At 45.9% G+C, this 27,157-nt stretch overlaps 2 protein-coding genes across 2 annotated transcripts in view; both read right to left on the minus strand.

Moving 5' to 3' along the window:
• The window catches only part of LOC149331832 (uncharacterized), a 105,379-nt gene extending 102,322 nt beyond the window's left edge, over positions 1 to 3,057 (minus strand). The window contains exon 1 of the mRNA XM_089556885.1: positions 2,796 to 3,057. Within this exon, the coding sequence (XP_089413011.1) occupies positions 2,796 to 2,906 (111 nt within the window). The 5' untranslated portion in view covers positions 2,907 to 3,057. The remainder of the gene's footprint in view (positions 1 to 2,795) is intronic.
• A 4,097-nt stretch (positions 3,058 to 7,154) lies between these two features.
• On the minus strand, positions 7,155 to 26,920 carry Polr2G (DNA-directed RNA polymerase II subunit Rpb7). Its single transcript, XM_089556889.1, has 8 exons — positions 26,815 to 26,920; positions 26,533 to 26,642; positions 25,331 to 25,490; positions 20,435 to 20,485; positions 16,508 to 16,573; positions 13,283 to 13,354; positions 8,284 to 8,317; positions 7,155 to 7,556 (listed from the first exon to the last, which is right to left on the minus strand). Exons 1-8 carry the CDS (start codon positions 26,824 to 26,826, stop codon positions 7,546 to 7,548), a joined length of 516 nt encoding a protein of 171 aa, XP_089413015.1. The 5' UTR covers positions 26,827 to 26,920; the 3' UTR covers positions 7,155 to 7,545.
• Between the last annotated feature and the right edge of the window lie 237 nt (positions 26,921 to 27,157).

The following is a 27,157-nucleotide window of genomic DNA, read 5'->3' on the forward strand; positions in this document are numbered from 1 at the left end:
CAAACAGTAACCGAGCGCTTCTAACACTTGACCTCAAGGGAGCGTTTGACAATGTCAAACACTCCACAATCCTCAACAACCTCCACAGCATGAACTGCGGACAGCGAGCCTACTCGTACATCTGCGATTTCCTTACGGACAGAACCGTCAACATCAGCACCGGCACAAAACACACAACGCAAGTGAAGATGGGCACGAGAGGCACTCCGCAAGGGGCAGTACTATCCCCACTTCTCTTCAACATTGCACTCCTAAATCTCCCACCTCTTCTCAATCAGGTACAGGGCATACGCCACGCCCTGTACGCTGATGATATAACCATCTGGACAACCACGGGAAGTATGGGAATGATTGAAGAACAACTACAAACCGCGGCGACAACAGTTCAAAATTATGCCCGGGCGTGTGGACTAACGTGCTCACCCGAAAAATCCGAACTGCTAGTCTTCCGTCAACGCAAGAATCAAGACACCATCAATATCCGCGTAGACAACTCACCCATCAAGGAAGTTCAGACCATGAAGATACTGGGTCTGTACATAAATAACAACGGCAACAACCTTCTTGCCCTCCAGAAACTACGGCTCGTGAGCGAGCAAGTCGCCAGGATGATCGCCAGGATAACGACGCGCAAATCGGGGATGCGAGAAGACGATACTTTGCGACTGGTGCAGGCTTTCGTTGTAAGCCGCGTCGTCTACGTAGCGCCCTACCTCCGCCTTAAGAAGCATGACATCAAAAACCTCGACATCATAATCAGAACTGCCTACAAGAAGGCCCTGGGACTCCCTCTTGCGACATCGACGGACCGGCTCTTGCGACTGGGTGTGCACAACACGATCGATGAGCTGATAGAGGCACACCTTACGGCGCAGGTGGTACGGCTCTCCACAACTCGAACTGGCCGACAAGTCCTGAGTGATTTAAACATCAATTGCCCCCGACAGCTAGACACCAAAACCGACATCCCAGCCTCATGGAGAGGACAACTCAAGGCAGCTCCACTACCCAGGAATATGCACCCTGATTTTCACCAGTCAAGACGACAAGCACGAGCCGAAGCCATGAAAAGACTACGGCGGGCGCGAGGGCGTGTTCTATGTCGATGCTGCGGGTCCCGAGCAGGGAATGACGGCCGTCGCGGTAGTGCACCAAAATACAACAGTCGACGGACTAGTACTGGCTAGCCAGGACATACTGGCTGCGGAAGAAGTGGCGATTGCTCTAGCTGCAACACACACTAGCTCAATATACATTCTCACAGATTCACAGACAGCGTATCGCAATTACCTCAGGGGCAGGGTCGCACCGCTAGCAGCTAAAATCCTGCAAGATAGCTACATCCGTGGCTACCAACTCACACACAAACACTTAATATGGGTACCAGGTCACCAGGGCATCCCAGGGAACGAGAGCGCACATGCCTCAGCCCGAGCATTTCTCCCCCGGGCACCCAGTGCGGATGCCGTGGAACCTCCTACCCCACTACTAACTTACAATGACATACTTCAGCACTTAAGATTATCCCGTCGGGTCTACCCTCCGCCGGCTAAGACACTAGATAAAGGGGAGGAACAACACCTCCGAAAGCTACAGACCAACACTTACAACAACCCACGAAGACTGCATGCCATAGACCCGGAGTCATTTGACTCACAATGCAAATTCTGCGGGGAGAAGGCGGACCTGTACCATATGGTATGGGCCTGCCAACGAAATCAGGCGATCACTGTTAATAACCAGCCAACGCAGGAGGGGTGGGAGGCAGCTCTGTCCAGCTCGGACGGAAAGAGTCAAAAGCAACTCATCGAAAGAGCCCGGACAGCAGCCTACGCCAATGGGGTTCCGGACTGAGAGCTCCAACCACGGCTACAACCTCCTAAACCATTTCATTAAAATATTTTCACCACCACCGAAGCAAAACGTTGTTCGCTTAGGAAGTCGCTCGAAAAAAAAAATAAAAGTGAAAGCACAAGCAAATAAATGTATGCAACTATGTTTGACCGAGGTCCTCGCTTTCATTCTCAAGTATTATCCAAGCAGATATCCAGTATTCAGCGATAGTTCGGTTACTGTGCCTAGGCACAGTACCGACCGAGTTCGGCATGAACCCTGCCAGAACAAATTTAATACGGTCAGCAATGTGCGTAACATGAATGCTAGAGCTAGCATGAACAGCGGGGGCTTCAACAGCCAGAACCGCACTTTTGGTAACGATCGAGTTCGTGATTGAAGGAGTCCAACTGCAACAAAACAGCATCCAGCAATTCGCGCAAAATGAAAGCTAGACCTGCACCGCGAGCAGCATGAACAGCGTCGCTCAAACAGAGAACCTACTCTCTGGTATTGAGTTTGTGAGCGAAGGAGTTCAACAGAAACAAAACAAATTCATCCAGCAATGCGCGCAACACCGCGAGCAGCGTAAACGGCTGAGCTCAAACAACATGAAGCGCAAGTTTTGAGTAGAGCCCGCGAACGAGTCCGACTACAAAACAAATACTCCACGTAATGCGCGCGACATCAAAGCTACACGTGCAGAGCGTAGTAGAGCCAGCAGCGTGAGCTGCGGGGCTAAGACAACGAGGTGGTGGTGAAAAACATTTATCGTCAATTAAATTTTAACAGAAAGGTGATTGGGGTAGGATTGGCCCGGCGCTTCCGTAGCCCGCGAGTAAACGAATCCATCTACAACCATGCCAAACGGCATTAACTGCGAAGAAAGACTGCAGGCACTCGCGCTTCGCACCAAATCCTACGAAAAAAATGCGACTGATAACTGAAGAACGGCCACTCACATCGTGAAGACGGGGGTCCAGCTCATGAACAATGTCTTCCCGAACGAACCTATGCAGCCAAACCTTTCGGAGAGCCGCATTGTTTCTTCCGGACGTCATGACGAAAAACATTTTCCCTCTGCCTCCTCGGTTGTCGAACCCGTAAACGCAAAAGAAGCTCGGCGTCACCGCAGCGTGTGGACATCTTCAAAGGTGCAAAAACGCTTCCCGCCAAAACTGTGTCGCACGATAAGACGACGCGCGATTTCTTCCTCCGGCAATGGCGCCGGCGTCTGCTGCGGAGCCACGGTGTGCGGAGCCAATGAGCGAGCGCTGACACGTGACCACGGCGCCTCGGCCAATGGGAGGCTCGGCGGAGCGCTAGGAGAGGAGAGAGACCCGGAAAGTTCAAAGCTTTTCGTTACTTTTCCTTCAGTGGGGTTTAGGACGCAGTGGGGCCAGCTCCATGGAGGAAAAAATTAGCAGTGGCTTATAATAGCTCTGCTATGCCAGGATATACAGCCTGAGGTGAGGGCGAGGTGTCCACATCTCGGTGGACACCTGAACCAGAGGGAAGGCGCATAACTGCCCTCTTGGAGCAGTGTAGGCTCATCTGTTTTTTCAGCCAGCGTCCGCTTCGGCGGACGCGGTTGTTGCGACGCGCGTCTTTTCTTTCCTCATCTTTCTCAACACTCTTCTATCTGCACGTGGCAGCGGTGGTGGCTCGGCTTGAGCCAGTCGGCGGGCCCGTGCACTTTTCCTTTTAATCCTTCTCTCAGTCGCAACCAACCAACCAACCAACAACAGTGTACTTGGTTGTTAAGCTAAGTGGCGGTAGTGACAGGTGTGCGCTGCATGCATTGGCACTGACAACGTTGTGCCAGAAACGCGGGACTGAAGCCATAGGCCGTCGGCGTTCGTTGTGTTCATTGGCGTTGGCGGTAACCACGTTTTAAACTCCGATCATTTTAAGGAAAGGAAGTTTGCATAATAGCTCCCTGGGTAAGCGGACGCCTGAATCGTGCTTATAGGTACGCGGGGTGATGAGCAAAGTTTAGTTCCATTAACGTTGGTGATGAGAGAGAGATGTGGACTGCAGGCATTGACAAGGTTGTGCCAGAAACGCGGCGCTGAAGCCATAGGCCGTCGGTGTTCATTGGCGTTGTCAACGTTTTACACTCCGACCCTATAAAGCAAACCAAACCAAACCATTTTAAGAAAGGCGAGCGTGAGCGGCGCGCCAACAGTGCGTAGTGACGGCACTTGCTCCTCGCGCACGCGCAGTATGGTCGTGCAAGAGAGCACGGGAAACTGCGAGACTCTATGCAATGTAGCTCACGCTACAGAAAAACTAGGAGGGAGCATCACGTGGCATTCTGAGGCCTATAGTCATAAAAAATATAATGGAAAGCATCATGGGGAACAGTCCCTGTGACGAGGCAGCGGTAGCTCCTAGTCAGGTTTCAGTTTCGCTGGGAGGCGTAACACCTGCCCCTGAAATTTGAGATGCGCAGGCAACCGAACCTCACACCACCTCGGTACATATTCTGCCGCAGCCGCCGGTGCACGCACGTTCACTAAAAAACATTGTCAATCAAGCCACCACTTGCAGTTCGATAAACTATAAAGGGCCAAATTCCCAAGATTCATTGCGCTAAAGGGCCCTCTGCGAGAGAAGGCAACGTCATCAGAGAAGGATGGCTTGTCAAAGTCAAAGCCACACCTGAACAAAGCAACCAGTCTTCGGCTTGGAAACTCGATCATCATCATCATCATCAGCCTGACTACACCCACTGCAGGGCAAAGGCCTCTCCCATGTCTCTCCAATTAACCCTGTCCTTTGTCAGTTGCCGCCAATGTATCCCCGCAAACTTCTTAATCTCATCCGCCCACCTAACTTTCTGCCGTCCCCTGCTACGTTTGCTTTCTCTTGGAATCCACTCCGTTACCCTTAAGGACCAGCGGTTATCTTGCCTTCGCATTACATGCCCTGCCCGAGCCCATTTCTTCCTCTTGATTTCGACTAGGATGTCATTAACCCGCGTTTGTTCCCTCACCCACTCCGCCGTGGGTGATACTCGATACGCGTAGACATTGCAGCGTAGCACTCCGCCAGCGGGGCGAGGCCTCATGAGAACATTTCCCGCAAACTCGGCCCTCCTGGTCTTGCAGTTTCTATCCTCACCTGGAGTGGGCGTACACTCGCTCGTAACCTTGCTGCCAAGTCGGACGACCTGAATTCCCTAGCATATTTTGTTGCTAGCTGGCATTACTATTGCTATAGTAATAAGTGCCATTTGGTGTCAGCCTTTGTTGCCACAGAGCTAGGCCCGCCATGTGCTCGGTAGCGCATGTCACTCGGATGCTATAATCGGTCAACACAGGAAAACTTCAATTTGCCTTCAGCATCCTATAAACACATCACAATGCTTACGAGATAGGGGGGCATGGCTGGTTTGGAAGATTGTAATACAAATTTTTCAGCACTAAATTTCTGTCACTGGTTTAATATCACAAAAAGTAGCTATAAGAAACAAGAGGCTGGGGCTTGCACACCATTGGCGTGCCTTTTTTTGCGACTTTGTTGAGGTTTTCCCATTCGCAACCACTGAATGTGTAGACTCACCATGCCCAATGGATAGTCCACGCTCCTTTTAGAAGTCTTACCAAAGTAATCTCTGCAAGTTTACTATGGTTTAAAAAGTGCCATTTACCTTCTCTCCACGGATAAGTTTCGGGATTTTGTTGCCATGTGAAAGGGTGAGCATAGCGATATATTGCATTTGCATCTCATGAAACTATCAGCACACAGTAAACCCTAAAACATCTAAAGTGGCTTAGGTTCTCCCAGGATATAAAGCTAGTGCACTGTTACCACTTAGGACATGCAGAACTGAGACAACAGCTATATAAAAACCTAGTATTTCAGCCATTATGTGAGAGGAGCACCTGGTTACTACAAACAGATTACTTAATGTGAAAAATATTTCAAATTAAGAGTAGTAATTCCATGTGGGACTCGCTGTGCAAAGTGTTATTGTCGCACCACTTGCAAAACTATCCATGCCATGACTAACCAAGTTTATAGGACCAAAACTTAGCGAATAGTACTGCTCTGTGTGGCAGTCAGGCGGAACAGTTCAAGATTAGTCGTCGATGTGAAAAGTTGCAGGACACCACAAAAAATTGCGAGGACACTTTGGCAACTAAAGTGTTGCCGTGACAACTTCCGGTGGATGTAACGTCACACCGTTCCCGTGGCTATATCGACACCCAAATTATACATCTTTTGGGGGTCGTAAGTGTTAATTACGCTTAATTAAACATTTTTCCATCTAATTTGACACAAATCCGATGATTTTCCGACCATCCTGTGACAATTTTCACTATGCCGTGACGACTACCGGTGGATGTGACATCACACCGTTCCATAGCTATATCGATGCATTTTTGCTTATAAATAATTAACCAATTAATCTGCAGTCATCAAACATGGCTTATAGGTTCATTTTTTCCTCCTTTATCTGAAGCAACCATTGGTTTTCTTCTATCTTTTTTAGCTCCAGAGTTAAAACGCTTGTGACATGCTTTGTTAACGGACAGCAGTATGAGCCATTAAAGGCTTTCGCCTTAAAAAGCCAACACCACACATTATAGCTGCTGTCTCTCTGCGAAGCTCCAAAAGCTGGCCACAAAACAGTCCCAAATACCAAGCCCAAGTTTACCAACTGGAATGCCTGCACTACTTAAGTAACAGCAATGGTTCCAAAAGGAAATTCCAAAGGCCATAGCATCAGCTTAACTGCAGCTACTACATGCTACTGCTGCAGAAAAACACAAGATTTAATTGACCCTTTCGGGCGCCATTTTTTGTTTTGACTGAAATCAATTATTTTTTCACCTAAGTAGTATATTCAGGCCTCAAGAAAGGGAATTCGTTAGTTTTCGAATGTGAAAGACCAGCAGGTAAGTTTTTACAATGATGTGGAGAATTCTGTACAAAGTGTCAGATTTGTTATAAACAGTAACATGAAAACGTTCTCGTGTGTCAGGTAAACACCCTAGGAGTCACGGAATCACTTTGTGTTTCGAAGATTCACATTACACTCGAAATTGAGCAAAAACAATCGATGTTTTCACTCATGGCAAAATCTGTCTGCACAAAAACGGCAGACAAAGTGCTACCTACCACACTCTTATGTGAAATATTATTTACTGCGTTCGCTACATGGTACAAAAAAGCAACTTATTTTTCGACAAGAAGGGTGCTCAATTTGACTAAAATAGTTAAATCACTGTTAAGTGCACCAGTTTTTGCAAATATAGTATATAACAGCGATGAACTTCGTCTTCAAAAAGGACAAACTCAAGCTCAAGCCATAAAACTCACAAAAAAATTTTTACTCATTTCTCTGTACAACAAACTTCTTCAAAAGAAGCACAACCCAGCAGCCACATGAAACACCGAGATGAAACCCAGGCCTTGCATAAATTTCTGGGCAGACAAGGAATGCACACCATTTTCAAGAGGCAAATGAACAATTGACGTATCATCTTTTTCTTTTTTGTTTGCTGAACAATCGAGCATGCCAAAAAAGATCCTGCATATGACCTGCAATGAGCGCAATACGAATGTGGATCACGATTTTTGCAACCTCTGAACAGGTCGCACATTAAATGTACACAAACGCGCTTCTCCACTTGTCGGCAAATGGCAGGTCCACGATGAGTGACTGGTGTGAAATAAGATGAGAACTCAAGCTCCACCTGTTCAGCTGAGACCTACAAAAATGATTTGAAAAAGAAAAAAAAATCACAGTCAATGCACAGAGCTGAGCCAGACTTAAACAGAATTTTAAGCCCTCTTCTGCATCCAGTCACTAACCTTAAAACCACACATAAACCACATACACTAGTGATAAAAGTCTTCAGGACATGCGAATGGCAATCCAGATGTATAGCTGCGATGTACAAGAATGAATGCTCGATTTAACTAGGACCTTGATATCCTGATGGTGATGAATTTTAATCGCACAAGTGAAGCAAAGAGCTCCATGGCACAAGGTATGTCACTACAAGGTAAGGTCAAAGACCCATTTTCTAAGCAATCAGGAGCCAAGCATCAGGTCAGGGGCTTGCGCCCTTCATATCACTTCTGGGTACCTAGCGGCACTAAGGTTCAAACCTCACATCTTCTGCATGCAAGGCGGGTGCTCAAACCGCTAGGCCATCGTTGCGGTGACTTTATCTCAACAAGTGTGTCATCAAGCAAAGGAAAATTCCGTGCACTTTTCTCCATAACCACTCACTGTTTTTGCGGGCAGTCACAGCAGCCACTACTATACTAATCAATTCTGTTCAATTTGTTCAACCTAGCCTTTTACAATGTGTCATAACCATGAGTAAATGCAGGATGAACATGAACAAAAACGTGCCAAATGACAATAAGTGGTAAAAAATGAAGATATATCCCGAGTTGGAGGGAGGGTTTGTTGGTGTGCTCGCTTACCGAGGTAGTCATCCATGAGTGTGCCAATGGCAAACTGAAAAAAAAAAAAAATATAGAGCTTATTTGTTCATCCACATACCTACATATTGCCCGACAGACATTCAGTAAGCAGAATTTTTTTCTTCGTACATGCGTTAAACACACAACACAGGTTTGGTTTATTGGGGTTTAACGTCCCAAAGCAACTAAGGCTATGAGGGACGCCGTAGTGGAGGGCTCCGGAAATTTCGACCACCTGGGGTTCTTTGACGTACACTAACATCGCACAGCACACGGGCCTCTAGAATTTCTCCTCCAAAGAAATTCGGCCGCCCCGGCTGGGATCGAACCCGCGTCTTTCGGGTCAGCAGCCGAGCGCCTTAACCACTGAGCCACCGCGGCGGGGCCCACACAACACAGGAAAAACACAACATATTAGGAAGAAATAGCTAAAGTCAGTACAGAAAACTAAACCAGACAAAAGAAAGAAAGGACAATAAATCTAGTATAAACAGAACGGCCAAAACAGAGGAACACTAACATCAAGGAAACCAAGAAACTGAACGGCCCAAACAACCATTCAAGATGTGCGGTATGCCAATCAAGTGTCAAAACTCAGAAAACTGACATCAAAACTATGCCAGCCAGACAATTTCTCAGCGACGGTGTCGTGTAAATGGTGTAACGCCTCCTACTATGTGCATTTCAGAATCCATGGGCAACAGCACACTATGCAATTCTGGGCCATTTCCAAGTAGCAAAAAGTATACCCGGAAGCGCTTAAGAAACGGGACACAAGTGGAGACATGAATGAGCGCTTGTCCTCTGTGTTTGCCACTTGTGTCTTATTTATTCAGTGCTGTACACTCATTGCTATGTCACATCAACTATCCCAAACTGTCACCTTGGAGATATTTCAATGATCGCTTGGTGCACCAAAACAGCCCCCGTATCTGAGGACCACCTGAATTAACCAGTGTGAGCACATCTGTGTCTGAATTAATGAATGCCCAGCAACACAGACACACATCGGTGCTAGCCAGGATCTTGACGGCAGCCAAAATCAGTTGGCTGGATTAAAAAGGTTCGAATCAACAACATTTTACTGTTTTTACTGTTTCAAATTTGAAAGGGACCCAAAATTTGTTTTGATTATGCGAAGTTTCTGTTTGGGGGCCTTTTCCACCACTGTAAACAGAACTTGGGGGCCAGTCAACTTGCCTTCTTTGCAGCCTTTTCCCCCTTGTTTTCCACCACAACCCTGTATCTCCTTGTTTGTGGTACCTCCTTGTTTGTGGAAATAAATCAAATCAAATCAAGTATGTGGACAGGACGAAAGTGTCAGTTCCAGTAAACTGTATGGTGGAATAAAGGGGTGTACGTGCAAATAAAATGGCCAGTTTGACCAAAATCTTTTATTCATCAACTTATTTCTTCTTGCAACCCTCGGGTTTTTTTCACCTCTCAAATTATGGTGAAATATGCAGTAAAAATTTAGAAACTGACTTTTTTTCTTCTTATATGTGGTCCTACCCAACTAAGAAACTGGTCTCTCCAGGAGCAAATGACATTTGCAGGTTGAAAGCAAGCTGAGAGCCGTAATTTAAATGTGCTTGAAAAGCTGTGGCCTTCCACCAACTGCAAATATCCCTTCTGCAGGATGAGCGAACCCACATGATCCCTCGGTGACGCTGGGCCACATCTCAAGACATGTGTACCCTCAGGTGCCAGCAAGCCATTCATGCATGCTGTAAAGCTATTCACACTGCTCAACAGGTAAAGAGCGAGCAGGCGATCAGCCGCGAGATGAGCTCTGCAACTCTGCACATGGTATGCTGTCAAACACTGCTCAGGCTTTCAGTGATGACTTGAAATGCACCTATGCTGAAGAAGTGCAGTGCAATGATCAGCTATAGCCCAGGAGGCAGCAACCGACCACTGTTGCTCGTGCTCAGCGTCGGCCACAAGGATGTCAGGGAGCTAGCCATGGTCGTACCCATATAGTAGCGTACCAGAAATTACAGGTCGTAAGAATTGAGGCCGTCATTCAGCCGATGCTTTGGTGCATGGCTTAAAAACAGCCGGCTTAAAAAGACAGAAATAATATTCAACAGTGCTGGGTGAGAACAGCAGTTCATGATAGGAGGAGAGGTAATGGAAGTACATAGTAAGGAAGTGCACCTTTCTAGACCATGAAGTAACCACAGGTCCAAAAAATGAGAGAGGAATTAAGAGATAACTATGGAGATAATTAGGAGATAACAGTGCTGGGCTGATTTACTTGTTTTCTGTTTCCAGTGCTGGTCTTTTACCTCAACTCTGAAAGTCTTAATATGTGCACTCAGATGACTGATGATCCAGATGAGAAAAGCCAACAGCCACAGAAACCAAGGGGCACAGGGGATTTTTAATTAATTTATTTATTTTGTGGTGTTGATCAATTTATATTACTGAATATGTTGCCGCTTAAAGCTAATTGATTAGAAAAGCAGAAGAAAAAACAACCACATGCCGCCGGTGGGATCCGAACCCATGACCTCCGAATTACGCGTCCGGTGCTCTACCGCTGAGCTACGGCGACGGCTGTCTAACCTTCTGCTTTCGGGGGTATTTATGTTTACAAATAGCCTAACCTTGGGAGTGTTCACCAGCGCCACCCACGTTCTTAAGCAGCGGACGTAGCACGTCCTGAGTTACCGCTGATGTGACGTAGAACGTCATCAAACGGCGAGGGTGGAAGCTGTGTGAGAACCCTCTTATGCTTCCTATGGCGTCAAGGCTGCCAGAACCGAGGCCCTCACTAAGCAATTAAGCAGACAAGGAAGGGGGAATGAGGGGCTCGTTATAAATATGAGAGAAGCCAACAGCCACAGAAACCAAGGGGCACAGGGGATTTTTAATTTATTTAGATGTTAAGTAAGTTTCAAATAAGCTATGGTTTGAAGTGGTCTGTATTCACGTGTCAGCGATGTCCTAATTTACCATGATGTTTTGCTGTGCTTCTTTTACTGTATGGGTACTGCTCTCTTGATTTATGTCCTGGTTGTGTGTCCGCAGCAGCTGGGGGGGTAGCCCCATCAGGCATGTCTAGTGCCTTTTGTTGCGTCCCCCAAGGCATTACTGTAATGAATGTCTTGTATGAATAAAGAAAGAAAGAAAGGCTGCAGTGCACATGGCAGGCACTTTCAGGCTGTGAACGGCAACTTACCAGTATCCCTCAAAAGAAAAGTATTTAACAGCTGCATCAAGTCAGTGCACACATACAGAGGTAAAAGCTAGAGGCTAACCAATATGCTCGAAATTAAATTGTGGACAACACTGTGAGGTATGGAAAAGAAAATGATAAAGGTAACGCAAAGCGACAGGAAGATAACCGAGTGGGTTAGGGAGCAAACTCTCATTTACTAAATTTTAAGAGGAGGAAATAGATTTTGATGGGGCATGCAATGTGGAGAACAAAGAACTGATGATCCTTTGGGCAGGGGTTCCTAAACTGAGTTTCGCGGACTGCCTTTTTGGGTTCTGCGAGCACCCACACTGACCGGTCCCCCTTTTCTGGCATGCACCTCTTGCGGGCGCATGCAGGCAAGACAGTATCTGGTATGTTAAAACTCGTTTTTATACTATTTAACTTTGAAAACCTAAAGTATCTCGCATGTTGCACCAGCCAGATTGGACAAAGCAAGGGCAGCGGGAACATTACACCCCATGTTTCGCAATAAAGCTCACTCGCATCATAATCAGCCTGCACTTTCATTTCTGTTTCTAGTCAGTAGATGGCACCGCATCCTTCTGTGGCAACTGAAAGAGTGGGCCGCACCTCTGAGCTAGCCAAGCCAAGCCAAGGCAAAAACAAAAAAAAATGGTGCGCATCTATTCTAGCCACCCTCTCACCACTAGAACTTTTAAGCGTGGCCCGCATGAGCCATTTTTCCGAGCAATTCAGCGGCGGCGGCGGGGTAAGCTGAAACTGCATTTTTGCTAAAACTGTGGCATCTGGACATAACACAGAAAGAGAGAAAAAAACAACACTAAGCTCCCCGCCAGAGCAAGGAGAGAGAGAGAGAGAGGGCCAATGAGAGCCTGGCATGCCACCCTATGATTCTGTGCATAGCCCAGCTGGTCGAGCATGCGATTGCAATGGGTTACTTGAGTTGTGACAGTGGTTTTCTGTGTTCTCGTCTTGGAGTTAGAGGTCACAGCACAGGTGAGAGAAAGGCATTTAATAAAAAAGTTATTCAAGAAAACAAACAAATGCTTCAAAAAGCTAACATTTCAAAACCATGAAGGGCCCAATCACAAGCAACAACGACCAAATGTGACGCTTCGAATGTGCAAGCATTGACATGAAGTATTGGGGGGAGGGAAATATTCATTAGCACATACTGAGGGCTGCTGGGGTTCCTTGAGGCAAAAAACATTGAGAAGCACTGCTTTATAGTAACAAAGTGGATTCCAAGGGAAGGAAAATGTAGCAGGGGATGGCAGAAAGTCAGATGACTGAGAAGAAAATTTGTAGGGGTAAAATGGCAACTATACTGATGCAGGGCACAGTTAAATGGAGTTCAGTGTGGCACATGCCTTTATCCTTTCATGAATGCAGCCATGACTGATGACGACGTTGAAAATGGTATGCTACCTATGATTACGTCTCACACAGCACCAATCTGTGTGAGCACTGATGGAGCTACCAAGGGTTACTACTTCTCTACCTGGACTTTGTATCCTGAACAAAACAAAAGAAAAATCTAGATCACAACTAAAAGGTTTACAAACATCTCATACAGCTTACATTGCTGCAGCTATAATCTAAGTGACTATAGTACCCAGTGTCTCTTTCTTTTTCTTCATTTATCAGTAGTAGCATTAAAACTTGATGATGGGACTGCACCGCTAGCCTAGTTCGCCTCCATCTATATCGAAGTCCTAGGCACATCTGTCCATACATGTGTAATCGTAAAAATGAGTAAAGCGCAAATGACTAGCCACCGAGTGAGGCAAGCCATCGACAAATACTCACAATGTCTGATGCATCGACACGAGTGCCCACAATCTTCAGCCTGATCTCGTCATCTTGCTGGATGATGATGTCCTGAAAGCGGGAAGAGCAAAATGCTAGTCAATACGAAAGCTGGACGTTGCAGAAAAACTGTCTTGTCCAGGATTCCAGTTCTAGAGTAAACCCAAGTGAAAAGCAGTGGGGTGCACCAGAGAGGAGTTGAAAAAAAAAAAACGAATCTAATGCATAACAAGTGCACTGTAAGGGCCAATGAGCCTCAGCATTAGGTGCATGGACAGTGGGCGAATATACAGCGCTCTGTCGCAGTAATGGCCAGGGTAGGAAGGATGGCTAGTGACAGGCAGTTATACGAGGGCGCTGGATATTCGGACAATGCTGACAGCCGTTGGAGAGACAGGCACCACCGTGTGGCTGGAGGTCAACAGTTCGTCACAAGGCCAGGGCCATTAACTTTGTGCATGCAAACCGAAAAATTTCCCTTAACCCGACACCGTCTCTTCAGAAACCTGGGAGATTGCAAGGCAGTAACCTATACGGCTTAACGTAACGTCCTAAGCATGGGAACCGCATGGGGTCATAACTGAATGTGTTCTAGGGAGGCGACAAATTGACCCGTGCAGAAAAGGACTCTGGGATCCATCTATTGTCTTTTTTTTTCTACGTCAAGAGAGAGAGTTTCGAGTGCACTATAGAAGTTGTAGGGCGGAACGCATGATTCGGCGAGACAGTTGCTTTTGTGGAGAACATCACTTGCTACAACTAATTTGATGCATTTTTTTGGACTTCGTGTTTTGGAGAAGAGTTATTAAGACCGTCAAAGTTGAACGGGGTTGCACATGGCAAGGAACCAATAGTGTTGAGGCTTACTGCTATTGGATGCTTCCTGAACGCCAGATGGACTCCCGAAGGTATATAACCGAGTCCGAGAGCCCAATCTGTTCTGGGATAGTTTTGATACTCTGCATCTTCGGCTATGCCGAGGAAGGAAGATCTCCCTGTTAGCCAGTTCCATCTTATTTGTCACTCTGTTTTATACACTGTGCATTTTGTAAAATCTGTGCATAAACTTCAGTTCATTTTCTCGTTACCCCCTGTTGTCGCAAGCCGTCATTACACCTTCACCAATGGGGCACCTTGAATGCAACGAGCATCCAAGCCAACAAAACATCTCTGATGGCGCACCTCTAGTGCAAGGAAAAGAGCCGCCATAAATTTACTTGCACCAAGAAAGCAAAGAACTTCACATGGTTGAAATGTGCAACAAATGTGCAACAAGTGAAGAAGTTATGCAAGCTGTAGGTGTGCTTCAGTGCTGTGTCCATGTTACGTACAATCTTACTGCTTCGAAAATTTGGTCCTGCTGACGCTTATGACAACAATGACCAGCAGACTAATCTCATCATTTCGAGAACTGCGGCACTGTGGACAACTGTGAAGGCAATGACCATCATGAGGAGCACGGAGCTGTTGTGGCACTTGACAGATTATGAATTATGCTTTAAAAAATAACATCCACCTCGAGGCGCTCGGCTGAAAAATGACACCTAATTATTAAACGACGTTATGAGCTTTTAAACTTTGAATTATTGAGTGACTTTTTCAACAGGATTGTGCTGAAAACTGACAGGACCGATAGTCCGCTTATAATTAACCAAAAACTTCTCAGTGAGCGACTTCATATTGCCAGAACTCAACTGCATCAATTCAACGATTTATTACTCATTTTTTTTAATCTTTACTTTGTAACTAAGCCTGACAGCACAGACAGCATAAAATTAATTACTGTTTTCTGTTCCCACCGCCCAGATCCAATGATCGAACTGCCATGCAATTCTGCCACAGAAATTGTTGCTATGTAGGAAAGCATGACGCCTTTAGTTAGGACCTCGATTCTAGAATGAAAACAAAGCTGTTCACAAACATAGCCGGGTATGATACATAGGTTTCAAGTCCCAAAGCTGCAAATGACTTATGAAAGATGCCGTAGTATAGGGTTCTCTATCAATTTCAACAATATCCGGTTCCTTAACATGCGATGACCTCCCATAGCACATGGATGTTTATACATTTCACCTCCATCGAAACGCACCTGCTGCGGTCGGGGTTAGATCTAGAACCTTGGGCACAGCAATAACAGTGCTACCACAGCGGGGAAAAAAATTATGAGCTCAACAAAGTCTGGAGATAACTGAAGCAGCACACAAATTCCAGAACACTGTTCATGTATTGTCGAAATTTAAGCCATCTATGTAGCCTTATTCTGCAAGGCAAACTTCACTAGGCAAACCAAGCACCTCAATTACATTAAACAGAGTCGCGCGTAACAGAACAGCAGCACAAGAAATGCAGCTGGAAAACAAGGGTGCACGAACAAACGGCATCCGCTGCCACCTTGAAGTGTTTGAAGGGTGGGAACAGAGGTGTCGGTCCTTCCCTAATGCCTCCCCCCCCCTTTTCAGTCTGCCCAGTTGTTGCTGTGAGAAACAGATTTGTGTCATGCCTGTGTCTCTCGCACCCATGGGTCATGTCAAATTTGTCTAACTGCCCTCCTGCGGAGTTTTCATGGGCCATATTTCAAGGCATCCAAATTCCATCATCACAAACTTTCAAGATAAGTGGTGAAAAACACATGCTGCCAATCTGAATTCACTGAGCAACATAAAAAAAGTTCAGAAGGCCCATATTTCAAAACAGGCATTTCCAAATTACCGACGGTCTACTGTATAAAACTAGCCATGCACTTAATTCGACAGAGAATAGCGTTAAGCTTGTTTCACGACGGAAGCATAGTTCATGCACCGCCAAGAATTCTGGCAGAGGTCTTTGTGAGAGCATAACGACAAATAAAGACTCTTTCCCAATCTGCAGTTCATTTTAACTCGATGCCATGTGGTCAAATGAACAACTGGCAGTTTTGCTGACAGTTCAACACAAACTAGGAGTTCTCCATCGCATTCAAATGCACTGCACACACTGCATGGCTAATATGCAAAGTAATGGGTTCAGCCGGGGGGTTCTCCAACTGGGTATTGAGGAAGCCCACAGTTTCCGCATGCATGTCAGCGGGAAGGGATGGCAGCCAAGACATTCAGGGATTCCTTGGCAACTTTTGTAAGCCACTAGGATTCACCGAGGCTAAAAAGTTTGAGAACTCCTGGCTCAAGCGAGCCAGTACTTCATGTGTTCGCAGTCTGTCGTACGTAACCCATCCAGCAAGAAGCTCACCTCGTCTTGAGTCCTGTAGCACGGTGGGTTCGAGTTGGGGTCAAACTGCATGTCTGATGGGATGGACTGCAATTTAGAGAAATGAAAACAGAAGAGGAGGTAAGAAAACACGCGAACACATCACAGGTCGCCACCAAGAAAAGAATCAGAACTCATAAACAATCGCAATAAGGACACCACAGACAGCTAAAAGTACGCTCCTAAGTAAAAGTGCCCTTCATTTCTTGCAGTGTAAAAAGAAATAAAGACATGAACACAAGAACAATTTCCAAATGTATAGGAACAAAGCGCGCTTCCATCAAACCCCTGATTTCACAGTTCATCAGTGCTTAGAAAGCTGAAGGAAAGTGAAAAGTAATTGAAGACAAAACATCAAACCACCAGTGAACAATGAGGAACATTGTTCAGCTTTTACTCACTTCCAAGATACGAATAAAAAAGAAAAAAAAATAATAGGCAGGGAAGTTAAAAAGAACATAACAAAACAATACTATCGCAACAAGAATGCTCAAGGTCATATGACATGAGAGATCTATAATGAAACTGAAACTATCACGCAGCTCTTCGAGCGGGTGGGGACAGCACCCTGTCTCGCTGCGGTGGGCATACATTAGCCCATCTTGTTGTCAGGCTATGGTAGCTAAGGAGACTGTAATGACTCACATGACCTCTGCAGCTTAACTCAGCAAGCATACCATTGTTAATAATTGCAGGATGCTTATATCTGCAGAAATAGCAGTGAAGTGCCGCCAAATGCAAGCACCTTATTTGTTTGCAACTCTTTATTTGAGCTAGAGATAAGGGGCTGGAAAAGATTTTCATTGATATTTTAGACAAATCTGCCAGGGAGATTAGTCGTACACTATGGCTTTTAGGATATGTACCATTAAATATGTGATCTACTACTGCCTGCTCCGACAACCAAAGGAGATGAAATGAACACAACAAGACGCCAGTCTTGCTGAGGCATATGCAGTCGCAAACAAAATTTCATGGAATGTGGGTGCATAGAAAAAGATGCTTCTGCAGCACTGCCTTGCCACTCAATCAGCTGATATTCATTCCGGTGGATGAAGCATGTCTGTTCTCTTATGCTTCGAGCGGTTTCAATGAACTCGTTGGCCTAACCACGCTGAAAAAAAAAAAAAAAAATTTCTGTCATCTATCAAACAGCAGCGGATAGCCATTTCTTGCTTTAACTTTTTCTATGACAAACGAATGCTCTCTTGAAGCCTGCATAATGAATTGTCCACAGGGGCTGGCCAACTCTGTGCAATAAAGTCAATTCCTCTTTTTATTCTTCTATTGAAAACATTGCCTGCCACTTCTGGCTTCCAAATAGGCTGTGAAAACTTGCCATGTTTAGAAAAGACAGAGGGACGGGCAGCCCAATTGTGGACACGGTAGAGGGCTAGGAAAGTAGAGACATCAATTGTTCAATGAAGCCAGCCAAGAAAAGAGCAGTTAAGAAAACTGTATCCCAGAGTAAGCATTTAGAAAAAGAAACATGAGAACAGTGCTGCTCTGCCATGCAGCTGTCCCAGTACTTGTCCCAGTACAAGTCGGAAAAAATACTACAGTATAACCTCGCTTACCCGGATCTCGATAACTCGGAAATTCGGTTAACTCAGACACGCACCGCGGTCCTGGCAAAAATGTGTGTAGTTCAATGGGGTTAAACGCTTGTTAACTCGGCAGCATTTAGCCACGTATCGGTTAACTCGAACAACCCCGGCGAGAGCTATCGAAATGTCCATTCTCGGCGGCCCGAATGTTCAAACACCCCTAACCGACAACAAAGCTGGCGCAGCCGAGGAGAGCCACACAAACCGAAACAAGACGAGAAACGGCCGCAGGAGGCGAGAGATGTGATGATAATAGTGAGAGAGTGATCAGTGGCCAGGTGGCGCTAGTCACCACCCAGCGCACTGGTCGAGCATTCAGCCATCCAGCAACCACTAAAAGTTGCAAAGGACGACGGGACGGCTTGCTAGGCTTACTTTGTCACCGGATCTACGCGCGTGCTACTCAGCCCATTCGACCCACGCTACCCCTGCGCTGCAGCTGTGTTGTTTTGCGAGTGTGCGAAAAGCCGTGTTGTGTGCGGACTCGTGCCCGTTGTGTTCGACTTCTGGTGCGTGCTGTAACTGCCACCACGTCTACACTGACGCTGCAGCTGCTTTTTTTTTAGTTGCGAGTGTGATAAGACGCATTGCGCGCGGACTGGTGCATGCTGTCTCTGCCGTCACGCTTTGCTGTCTCTGCCTTCACGCTTTGCTGTTATGGCGGCCGCACCCCCCCCCCCAGCGAAGCGGCAACAGCAGCCGGCCAATAATGACATCATATCGGAAGTGCTTGGCGTGGAGGAGAATGAGTGTTCCGATGATGAAAATCCAGATCAGCCGCCGCGACGTCGCACTGTGCAGGACGCCGCCGAGGCTCTCGCCATTCTAGAGGAATTCTGCGTAGAATCCCGTGACAGTGAGCGTGCGAAGCATCACCTGATGGGTTTGAGAAAGATCGTTGTAGCACAGATTCCGGCGACGAAACAAACGAAAATAACGCAGTTTTTCAAGCAATAAAGGTATGTTTATGCTGCGTACATTTGTTTCTCGTTTTCTTGGTACATTCGATAATCCGGAATTCGGTTAACTCGGACATTTTTCCCAGTCCCGTGAGATCCGGGTTAACAAGGTTTTACTTACTACCACATGAAGTGCCCTAGGATGCTGCTGCAACACTGATGCAGTCAAGGAGGACTGAAATGATATTGTGATGAAGAAGACGAAGCTGGCAGTGGTGCAGGACGGAGTGCTCATGCTAGGCCGACAGCCATTAAATCATCTTATAGCCATCAGTCATCACGTTTTATTCTTCGGCTCCCCGCCACGCAACATTATAATCCGTCATTTCCCACACCTCTGGGCTGCTCTTCAGCCGAAAGGTAAACACCTGGCAGTAATGCAACAGCCATGATAAAGTGGGTTTACAAATAGCTCTGTACCTCATCATGAGCCTGACTACGCCCACTGCAGGGCAAAGGCCCCTCCCATGTCTCTCCAATTAACCCTGTCCTTTTGCCAATTGTGACAACCATATCCCCGCAAACTTCTTAATCTCATCCGCCCACATATCTTTCTGCCGCCCCCTGCTACGCTTGCCTTCTCTCGGAATCCACCCCATTACCCTTAAGGACCAGCGGTTATCTGCCCAAGCCCATTTCCGCACCTTGAATTTTGCACATTTCTGCCTCTGATGATTGTGGCATGTGCGATTTACGGACAAGTATTTCGTGCTCGAGGGTGCGGTTGCAGCTTTCGTGTTTGCGGTCGAGCAGTCAGGGTTGCTTGCAACATCCAAATTTCAGACCACTGCACACGATACACTCTGGTCAGAGAATTTTATGAATTCACATCGTTCCGAAATTCGTATCAGCCAGGATCGTATCATTGAGATTCTACTGTATATCCTGAGTACCGCTGAATGGGAGTTCGATAAACACGAACAGTGGTTGGTAGTCAGTGCCAGTCCTGTCCACTTCTTCGTTTGTCATTGTCTTTTCGCGCTGCTTTCTTTAACCATGATCACTGACCAACAAGCCCACACAGTCATTTTAGAAGTGCTACACTTTTGTATGAGATTTTCAAGATGGTGTTTTCACTGTTCAATATAAACAATAACACGATACAACCGGGCTTGACATAACCAAGATCAACTGTACTAGAAACAAAATGGTCCTCTGCATTTTGTGCACACGGCACGGCATGAAGACAGCAAACCGTGGCATGGCTTCTCCATTTCTATTCCCTAATGCAGCCTGAAAACATGACAAAAGCTCACCATTACGACAAAAAAGCATGAAAAGAATCTAGCACTTCTATCCACCCTAGTGGAAAGACCAGGTAAGCAATGACAACAGCCACTCACATGCCTCGAGATGAAGCAGGACAGGGGGCCAATCTCCGTGAAGAGCCCCACCTGTGAGACACACAATACGTACTGCTGCTGTAGCATACTCAGGCAACTACAGGAATAACAGAACACTCACAGTCACCGTCGCAGTTCTAGACATAGTACCACTCCAATGGCAGTTCTTTTCCCATCCTTTTCTCACACCCAAGACACATGACCTAGCTGTCCCATGTGCCACCCAGACAGTTGGCACCCAGCTCTTCCAGGTTGCGGAGGGACCAAACGAATAGACAAAAGCTTTTTGGCAGAGTGGAAGCCCTAAAGCTAGCGCACAAAACTGTTAAAAGCTTTAGATATTACCGAGGAAGACGCCCTGATTGCATAATGAAAATTCCGATCCTCTCAGCTTTATCTACACTTTTGTCATGAGAACTTATTAGGTAAACAAGTTAGGCCATTTTAAGCAATTTAAAGCACTTACCTCTGCAAAACAAGCAAAAGAAAATGCGCACTGACCATACGGTCGTACCTGTGCTACCACAAAATGCACGGGCCTCAATCTTGAGAACAATTTCTTGATTAAAGCTCATAGCTTTTGAGCTCAACGGCACACGGCCAAAAAAAAGAAGCAGGGAGAGAAGAAGGACAACACAGCGCTATGAGATTAAATCAAGAATACCAACTAGCCCAAGAACCAACTCTACTGAAACTATTTCTTGCACTATTTTCACATAACTAGCTTAAAATAGCCTTACGGATGACTTTGCTCGTTTCGGTCCTTGTCATAGCACTCTCGTTTGTTCACGCTGTACCTCGTGCACGACGCTTTGCCAATATTTTATGTTGCGTGCACAAATGTGGGCACTCCACTTGAAGTCTTGTTGTCAATGGATGTCCTCTTTCTTCAACACGACAGTGGGCACAGGCCAGTGTACAGGTGATACAAGGGCGTAGCTAACGGTGCGACTGCATCCAAAATTGAGGTGCTCACGGCAAAGTGGAGAGCCTAATCATTATTTAGAGAACAAAATTTTTTGATTTCATCATTCATTTAAAGGGTACAGCCTGGAAAACAAAACCTATTAAGCCTTGCTTGTATGCAGGATCCTTCACCTAATTCCCTCCATCTTAGCATTAGGAAATAAATTCCCAGATCAAAGCAATCACAGCAAGCCAAATGCGGTGAAGTGCAACATTCAATTAACTTTTTGCAACCTACAAGTTAAGGCACATACAAAGGTAAACAGTCGAATTCACTACCACAAAACCTGGAAGTGCACTGCATGCACCATAGCGCTGCTCGCGACTCATGAGACACCTTATGGCATCCTCACTAAGGAGGAGTGTCACACGTCAAAGCAAACAAATTTACATGTCTCTAGACATAAATAGTCCCCTCTTCGCACGCCTCAACAGCATGCCCTGCTCTATGACAGCGGATAGATGAGGTCTAACCAAAACTCGATTAGCATGCACCACATTGCTCCCAATGGTACACAGTCAAAGAGTTATAGTGAAGATGTAAAAAATCGTAAAATAGTCTGATATAGCCAAAATTCACAATATAAAATTTAATCAAAAATCCATCCAAGAGCAGTGCAGTTTAGTCAATGAAGTGAAAACAACTCAGGCAGTGTTCACTAAAGAAACAGGGAGACCTCTTCCAAAGTTTTGGCAGTGTTTTCAAAGATGCTCCCAACAATTCCAGAGGCTGCTAAAAAAAAAAAGAAAAGAAGAATGCCAGTTAGGTTGTCTTCCTTGCTCTGCACCACCAGCGGGTCAAAAGCTAGCTAGGGTGGCTTTCCCACTTCACAACACAGTCGCATGGATAATGGTACATCAGGGCGAAAGCTATCAGCATTTTCACCACTTCCGAGACAGTCAGTATGAGCGTAAGATGGTTAGTGCAACGGTACAACCGTTGATGCCGCTGCTCCTAGGGTGTTGTCAACAGCTGCGACAGGCATAACGCATGCTGACTGCCTGGCTACCAATGTTCAAAGCTGTTGTAACTTCAGTGGCATTGTTGGTGAGTACGAGATCTAGCACGAACATAAAACACTACCGCGCTAGAACACTAGCACAATATAAAAGTGCAAACGCTTGTGGCACCACCACCAGCCACTTGTGTAGTGCTGTGAAGCCTGACACCTGCCATCCGAGTGGGTGCTGCATGTTGCTGAGGAGGTATTATGATTATTATTATTTGTGGCGCTAAGTGTGCCGCTAGGCATAAAATGTGATGTTAATAACGAACAGTATAACACGTTACAAAAACGCATGAAGCCCGGTTGTGTGTAAAAAGTCACATAAGCTTTGGGCATAAATGTTTTTTGTTAGCCACAAATGTAAATTGGAGTTAATGTTTGAAGACAGGCCTGCCTCTTGAAGAACTCGAGCGCGCACCAGTGATGTTCCTGGGCATGTCCACAGTGGGTGGTGGACAAAAACGGAGTTCAATATATCCGTTTTAGGGCCAACCACGTTCGATATATCAAATGAAAATTACATGTTTTTTAAAAACACTTACAGAACAGTTCCATATAGCCATTAATTTGGAATATGCATGTTCGTTATATCAAGGTTTGACCACATATACTTGCAATGCATCCAAGTTTCTGCAGGGGTTCTTTCAAGATGGTGGCCAACTTTTTCACTACACAGGACACATCTCTCTTGATCTGGCAACCTCTTTTGTGGCAGAGTAAAGGAAAGAACTCACACCTTGCTATTTGTTATGCATGCCTACCAGACAAACCCCAAGACAGCTACGCATCAGATCGCATTATATATGAGCACACTGCACGGGACAGCTATACCTTACCACCTTTTGTGCAATGCCTTTTGGTGTTCACCTGCACAGATGCTGAGAGACTTCATTAAATATGTTCCTGGCCGTCTACAACAGCTGTACACGCAACAGTTGTCAACAAGGGTGGCTCGGGCATTATAGCCCCTCCAGCAAGTGACTGCTGGAATTATGCCATGGCAACATCCAAGTTTGGCTGCATGCCCATGTTTAATTGAAGTTCCAAATCACACAAACCTTGCTAGAGACAGTGATTCTTCAAAGCTAAAGACGTCACAGATGCATCGCAATTTGCGTTGAAATCTTGGGCAACTTTTATTTTCATTTCGACAAATAGCTGTCGTGCGTGCGTACCCTCCAGGTTCCCAGCTCCTACTCCTTTTTTTTTACTGCGCTAGCAGTACAGTACATTTCGATAAAAAGCCGTGTGTATTTATCTGCATCCAGAAAAAGCACCGTCAGAATGATAAAAATTCCCCTCCCAAACACTAGCCTTCACCTACAACTGAACTCTGTCCTCCAGAACCTCCACCCACATCCAGAAGTCCTCCACCACCCACCCAACCACCCCCACCAGCCTGTCTGTTTGAAGCCTCTACCCTCCAGAAGCAAACCCTGCAATGGGTGCACCTTTGGGCACGTACTAGTAACAATACATCTTCCCAATACAAGCTGCTACCCACCACTATCCACCAGAAATGCATACAGCATGGGAACAAAAAAGCGATGCTGAATCAAAATTCAAAGACAGAGAGGGAAGGTGATCACTGTGAAAGCAAAACATACAACTAATACTGTTTACACTGATTTGTCGCATCACACTGTATGACGGTGCATTAATTTTTTTTCTCTAGGAGGCTTGTGACTGCATGCTCTCTTGAGCAATGCATTTTTCTGAACCACTCCCTTCTAAACATATCAATATCATTCCACAATATGTGGATAGCACCAACAATGGTGGTGGAAGAATTATACCAGTGCTGTGTTTCGGCTGGATACACGTGCAGGTTACTATGAATAAACACTTGTTGTTCAATGTACTGCCAAGTGGTGACGACAACAAATGTACTTACAGGGTCTGTCCTGAAAGCAATGAGACAAGTCCCGGTGTGGCGCATGCTTGCGCTAATCGGGAAACCGCTTTTGGGGGAACGAGGGGGAACCTTCAGCTCCACAATGCAAAGACCTCAGTTGGCTTTGAGCAGGTCAAGCAAGTGGATGTGTTCGAACGTGTACCCCTGTTTCGTCGCTGCATCGAGGGAACCATGGAGTGAACGTTGGAACAGCGCGACGCGGTGAAGCTTTGCAATAAACTGAGTAAATCACCGACTGGGACATTTGACAACATGCGGTAATGATGCAGTGTTCAGATCCCAAGGGTTCCAATGGCACAAAGCATTTACAAATCGCCGTGAAGACGCTTAGGACCACACAGTCAACGTTACCGTTCGTAACCGTCATCGACAGGCGCCTGGACCGTTGCTCGTCGTGACCGTCGTCACGACCGTTTGTAAATGCTTTGTGCCATTAGAACACGTGACCTGGACATCGCATCGTTCCCACATGCTGTCCTAATCACGTTGCTTGACTCGGTAGATGACTTACTCAGTTTATTGCAAAGCTTCACCGCGTAGCCCTGTTCCAGCATTCGCTCCATGGTTTCCTCGACGCAGCGACGAAACATGGGCACACGCTCAAAGACATCCACTCGCTTCGCCTGCTCGCAGCCAACTAAGCTCGTCGCATTGTGAAGCTGAAGGCGCCCCCTCCATCCACCAAAAGCTCCTTCCCAATCTAGTGCATGCACGCGTCACGCCGCGACTTGTCTCATTACTTTCAGCACAGACCTGTAGGATACACACATTTATACTGAAAAAATGTAGATGGGCTGCCTCTAAGTATAGTTGCACAGAACACAGACATCCACAATTAAGAACACATCAGAGTTCCAGACAGGTCATGTCGAGCTCTGTGAGCAGTCATCTCCAGTAAAACACTGCAATTATTCGTCATACTAAGCAGAGAAAATGAAGTAGTGAATTCACAAATAAATAAGAAGAGCTGTACCAACTAACAAGCACACATCTCGTTATACAACATACCTTATTGACCTGTGTGACTACAGCATCAAGCACTTCCCCCTTGAACGGCCTGAAGACGATGGCCTTGTACCGGACAGGATACACGACAAAGCCCCTGCCAGGCTGGATCAGGCCACCGCCAATGTTGTCGATGGTTGTGACAGCAACCACGAAGCCATATCTAAAGCCAGATTGCAATGCACATTAAATGAGAGCGTGCTACGACACAGTTGCCTCTGAAATCTTGGCACAGTGAACCACTGTCTGGCGAACTACAATAAATGCACACCTAACAATTGCATGAAACAAAAAATTCCAATTCTCAATGGCGGTGTGTTTAGATTTCAGTGCACACAGACACATTCAACACTTAATAACAAACATGGCTTACAACACATGCCTTTTGCGTGCTGCGTCCACACTTATTGACACAACCTGAACATCAATAAATTCTGACATAAAAGCCATAATGTCCTCTAATATGGATGCAACAAAAACAGGTTGAAATCTGAAAACTGTCATGTAGAACCATTTTAAGACCGGTGCACGAAATGAGTAAAAAAGATATGACTCTCTGAAAACAGTGATGAGCCACGAAGTGGACATAAAAATAAAATTGCATAATTAAACTTGCTCGGTGCAATTTTGGCATACTCGTCACAAAAATCTGAAAATTTTCCCCTTGATAATAAGTGCCAGAAGAGGATATATTCAGCCCAATTTCATGAATCTCACAAGTGGCACTCTACACTGCAGACATCAAGTTAGAAGCATCTCGCAGTGTGTGGCAGGATGTCTGAAAGTTTTTCAAGTTCTGCCTGTGATGTGCAGTGAAGTTTTTGTGGCCTTCCCATTCCACGTTTCGAACTTTTTTTCATCACTAAAGTCGTTTATTCTCCGCCACAATACAAAAAAAGTGAGGCAAGCAAAAGATTTCACGAAAAATTCTCGGACGTGGCACTGAGTTTCCAGCACTGAATTCCATTCAGCCACAAAACTGAGGAATTGATTCATGCCAGAAGAGTTCAAAGTCGCGCTAGGGACGTCTGTAAGGCCCACAGCGATGATGTCAAACCTGCAGCCCGCGGAGCAACGTACTGCGTGTTGTAAAGCCTCGTGTATCACCGCTTCTAAGCCCAATTTCTCCACAACCACTTTCAACACGGACCGCTCAAAATGCGTCTCACATTCAAGACGCATCTAAACCACGTCGCCGTACTCACTTGCCCGTGCAGGTGCCTTCAACCTCGGCGTACAGCTTCTGCTTCACGGTCTCGACCAGCTGTGGCCCGAAGTACCGGGGGTGCAGCAGAATTTCGTGGTCCAGCGAGATCTGAAACACGCGAAACGATCACGCAACGCAGCCGCCACTGAGAAACAGCGCGCACTGTTCTTCCCGACGCACGACGGCAAATAACCGCGCGTAATGAAAAGAAATAAAGCACACTAAAATGTTCAGCTTTCATTCCGCAAGAGGCCTGCACATATTCCATTCAAATACTCACGTGGTAAAACATCTTGAGCCGTAAAACAACGCAGAGCCCCAAAGTTACTCACGTTATCTACGCACTGCACACAAGTAACACAAGCAACAAAAGCCGCAGGATTGATGCATACCGCGATTGAAACGCCAGTGGTTTCGAAGTTCTGTCCTTGAATGCAAAAACTTGAAATATACTTAATACAACTAAAAATAAACTACTATAATTATTAATTAACTTTTATTCTGATGCTTATTGAACACATATTGCAATTATTGCAAAAATTTTCAAAAGTATTAAATTGAAACCGAAACCGTAACTACGACACCTTTATACGGAAGGGAGCGCTTCTGTCGACCGCGAAATA

This window comes from Amblyomma mixtum, chromosome 8, assembly GCF_055824585.1.
Source record: "Amblyomma mixtum isolate Tamu chromosome 8, ASM5582458v1, whole genome shotgun sequence".
NCBI classification, from domain to species: Eukaryota; Metazoa; Arthropoda; class Arachnida; order Ixodida; family Ixodidae; genus Amblyomma; species Amblyomma mixtum.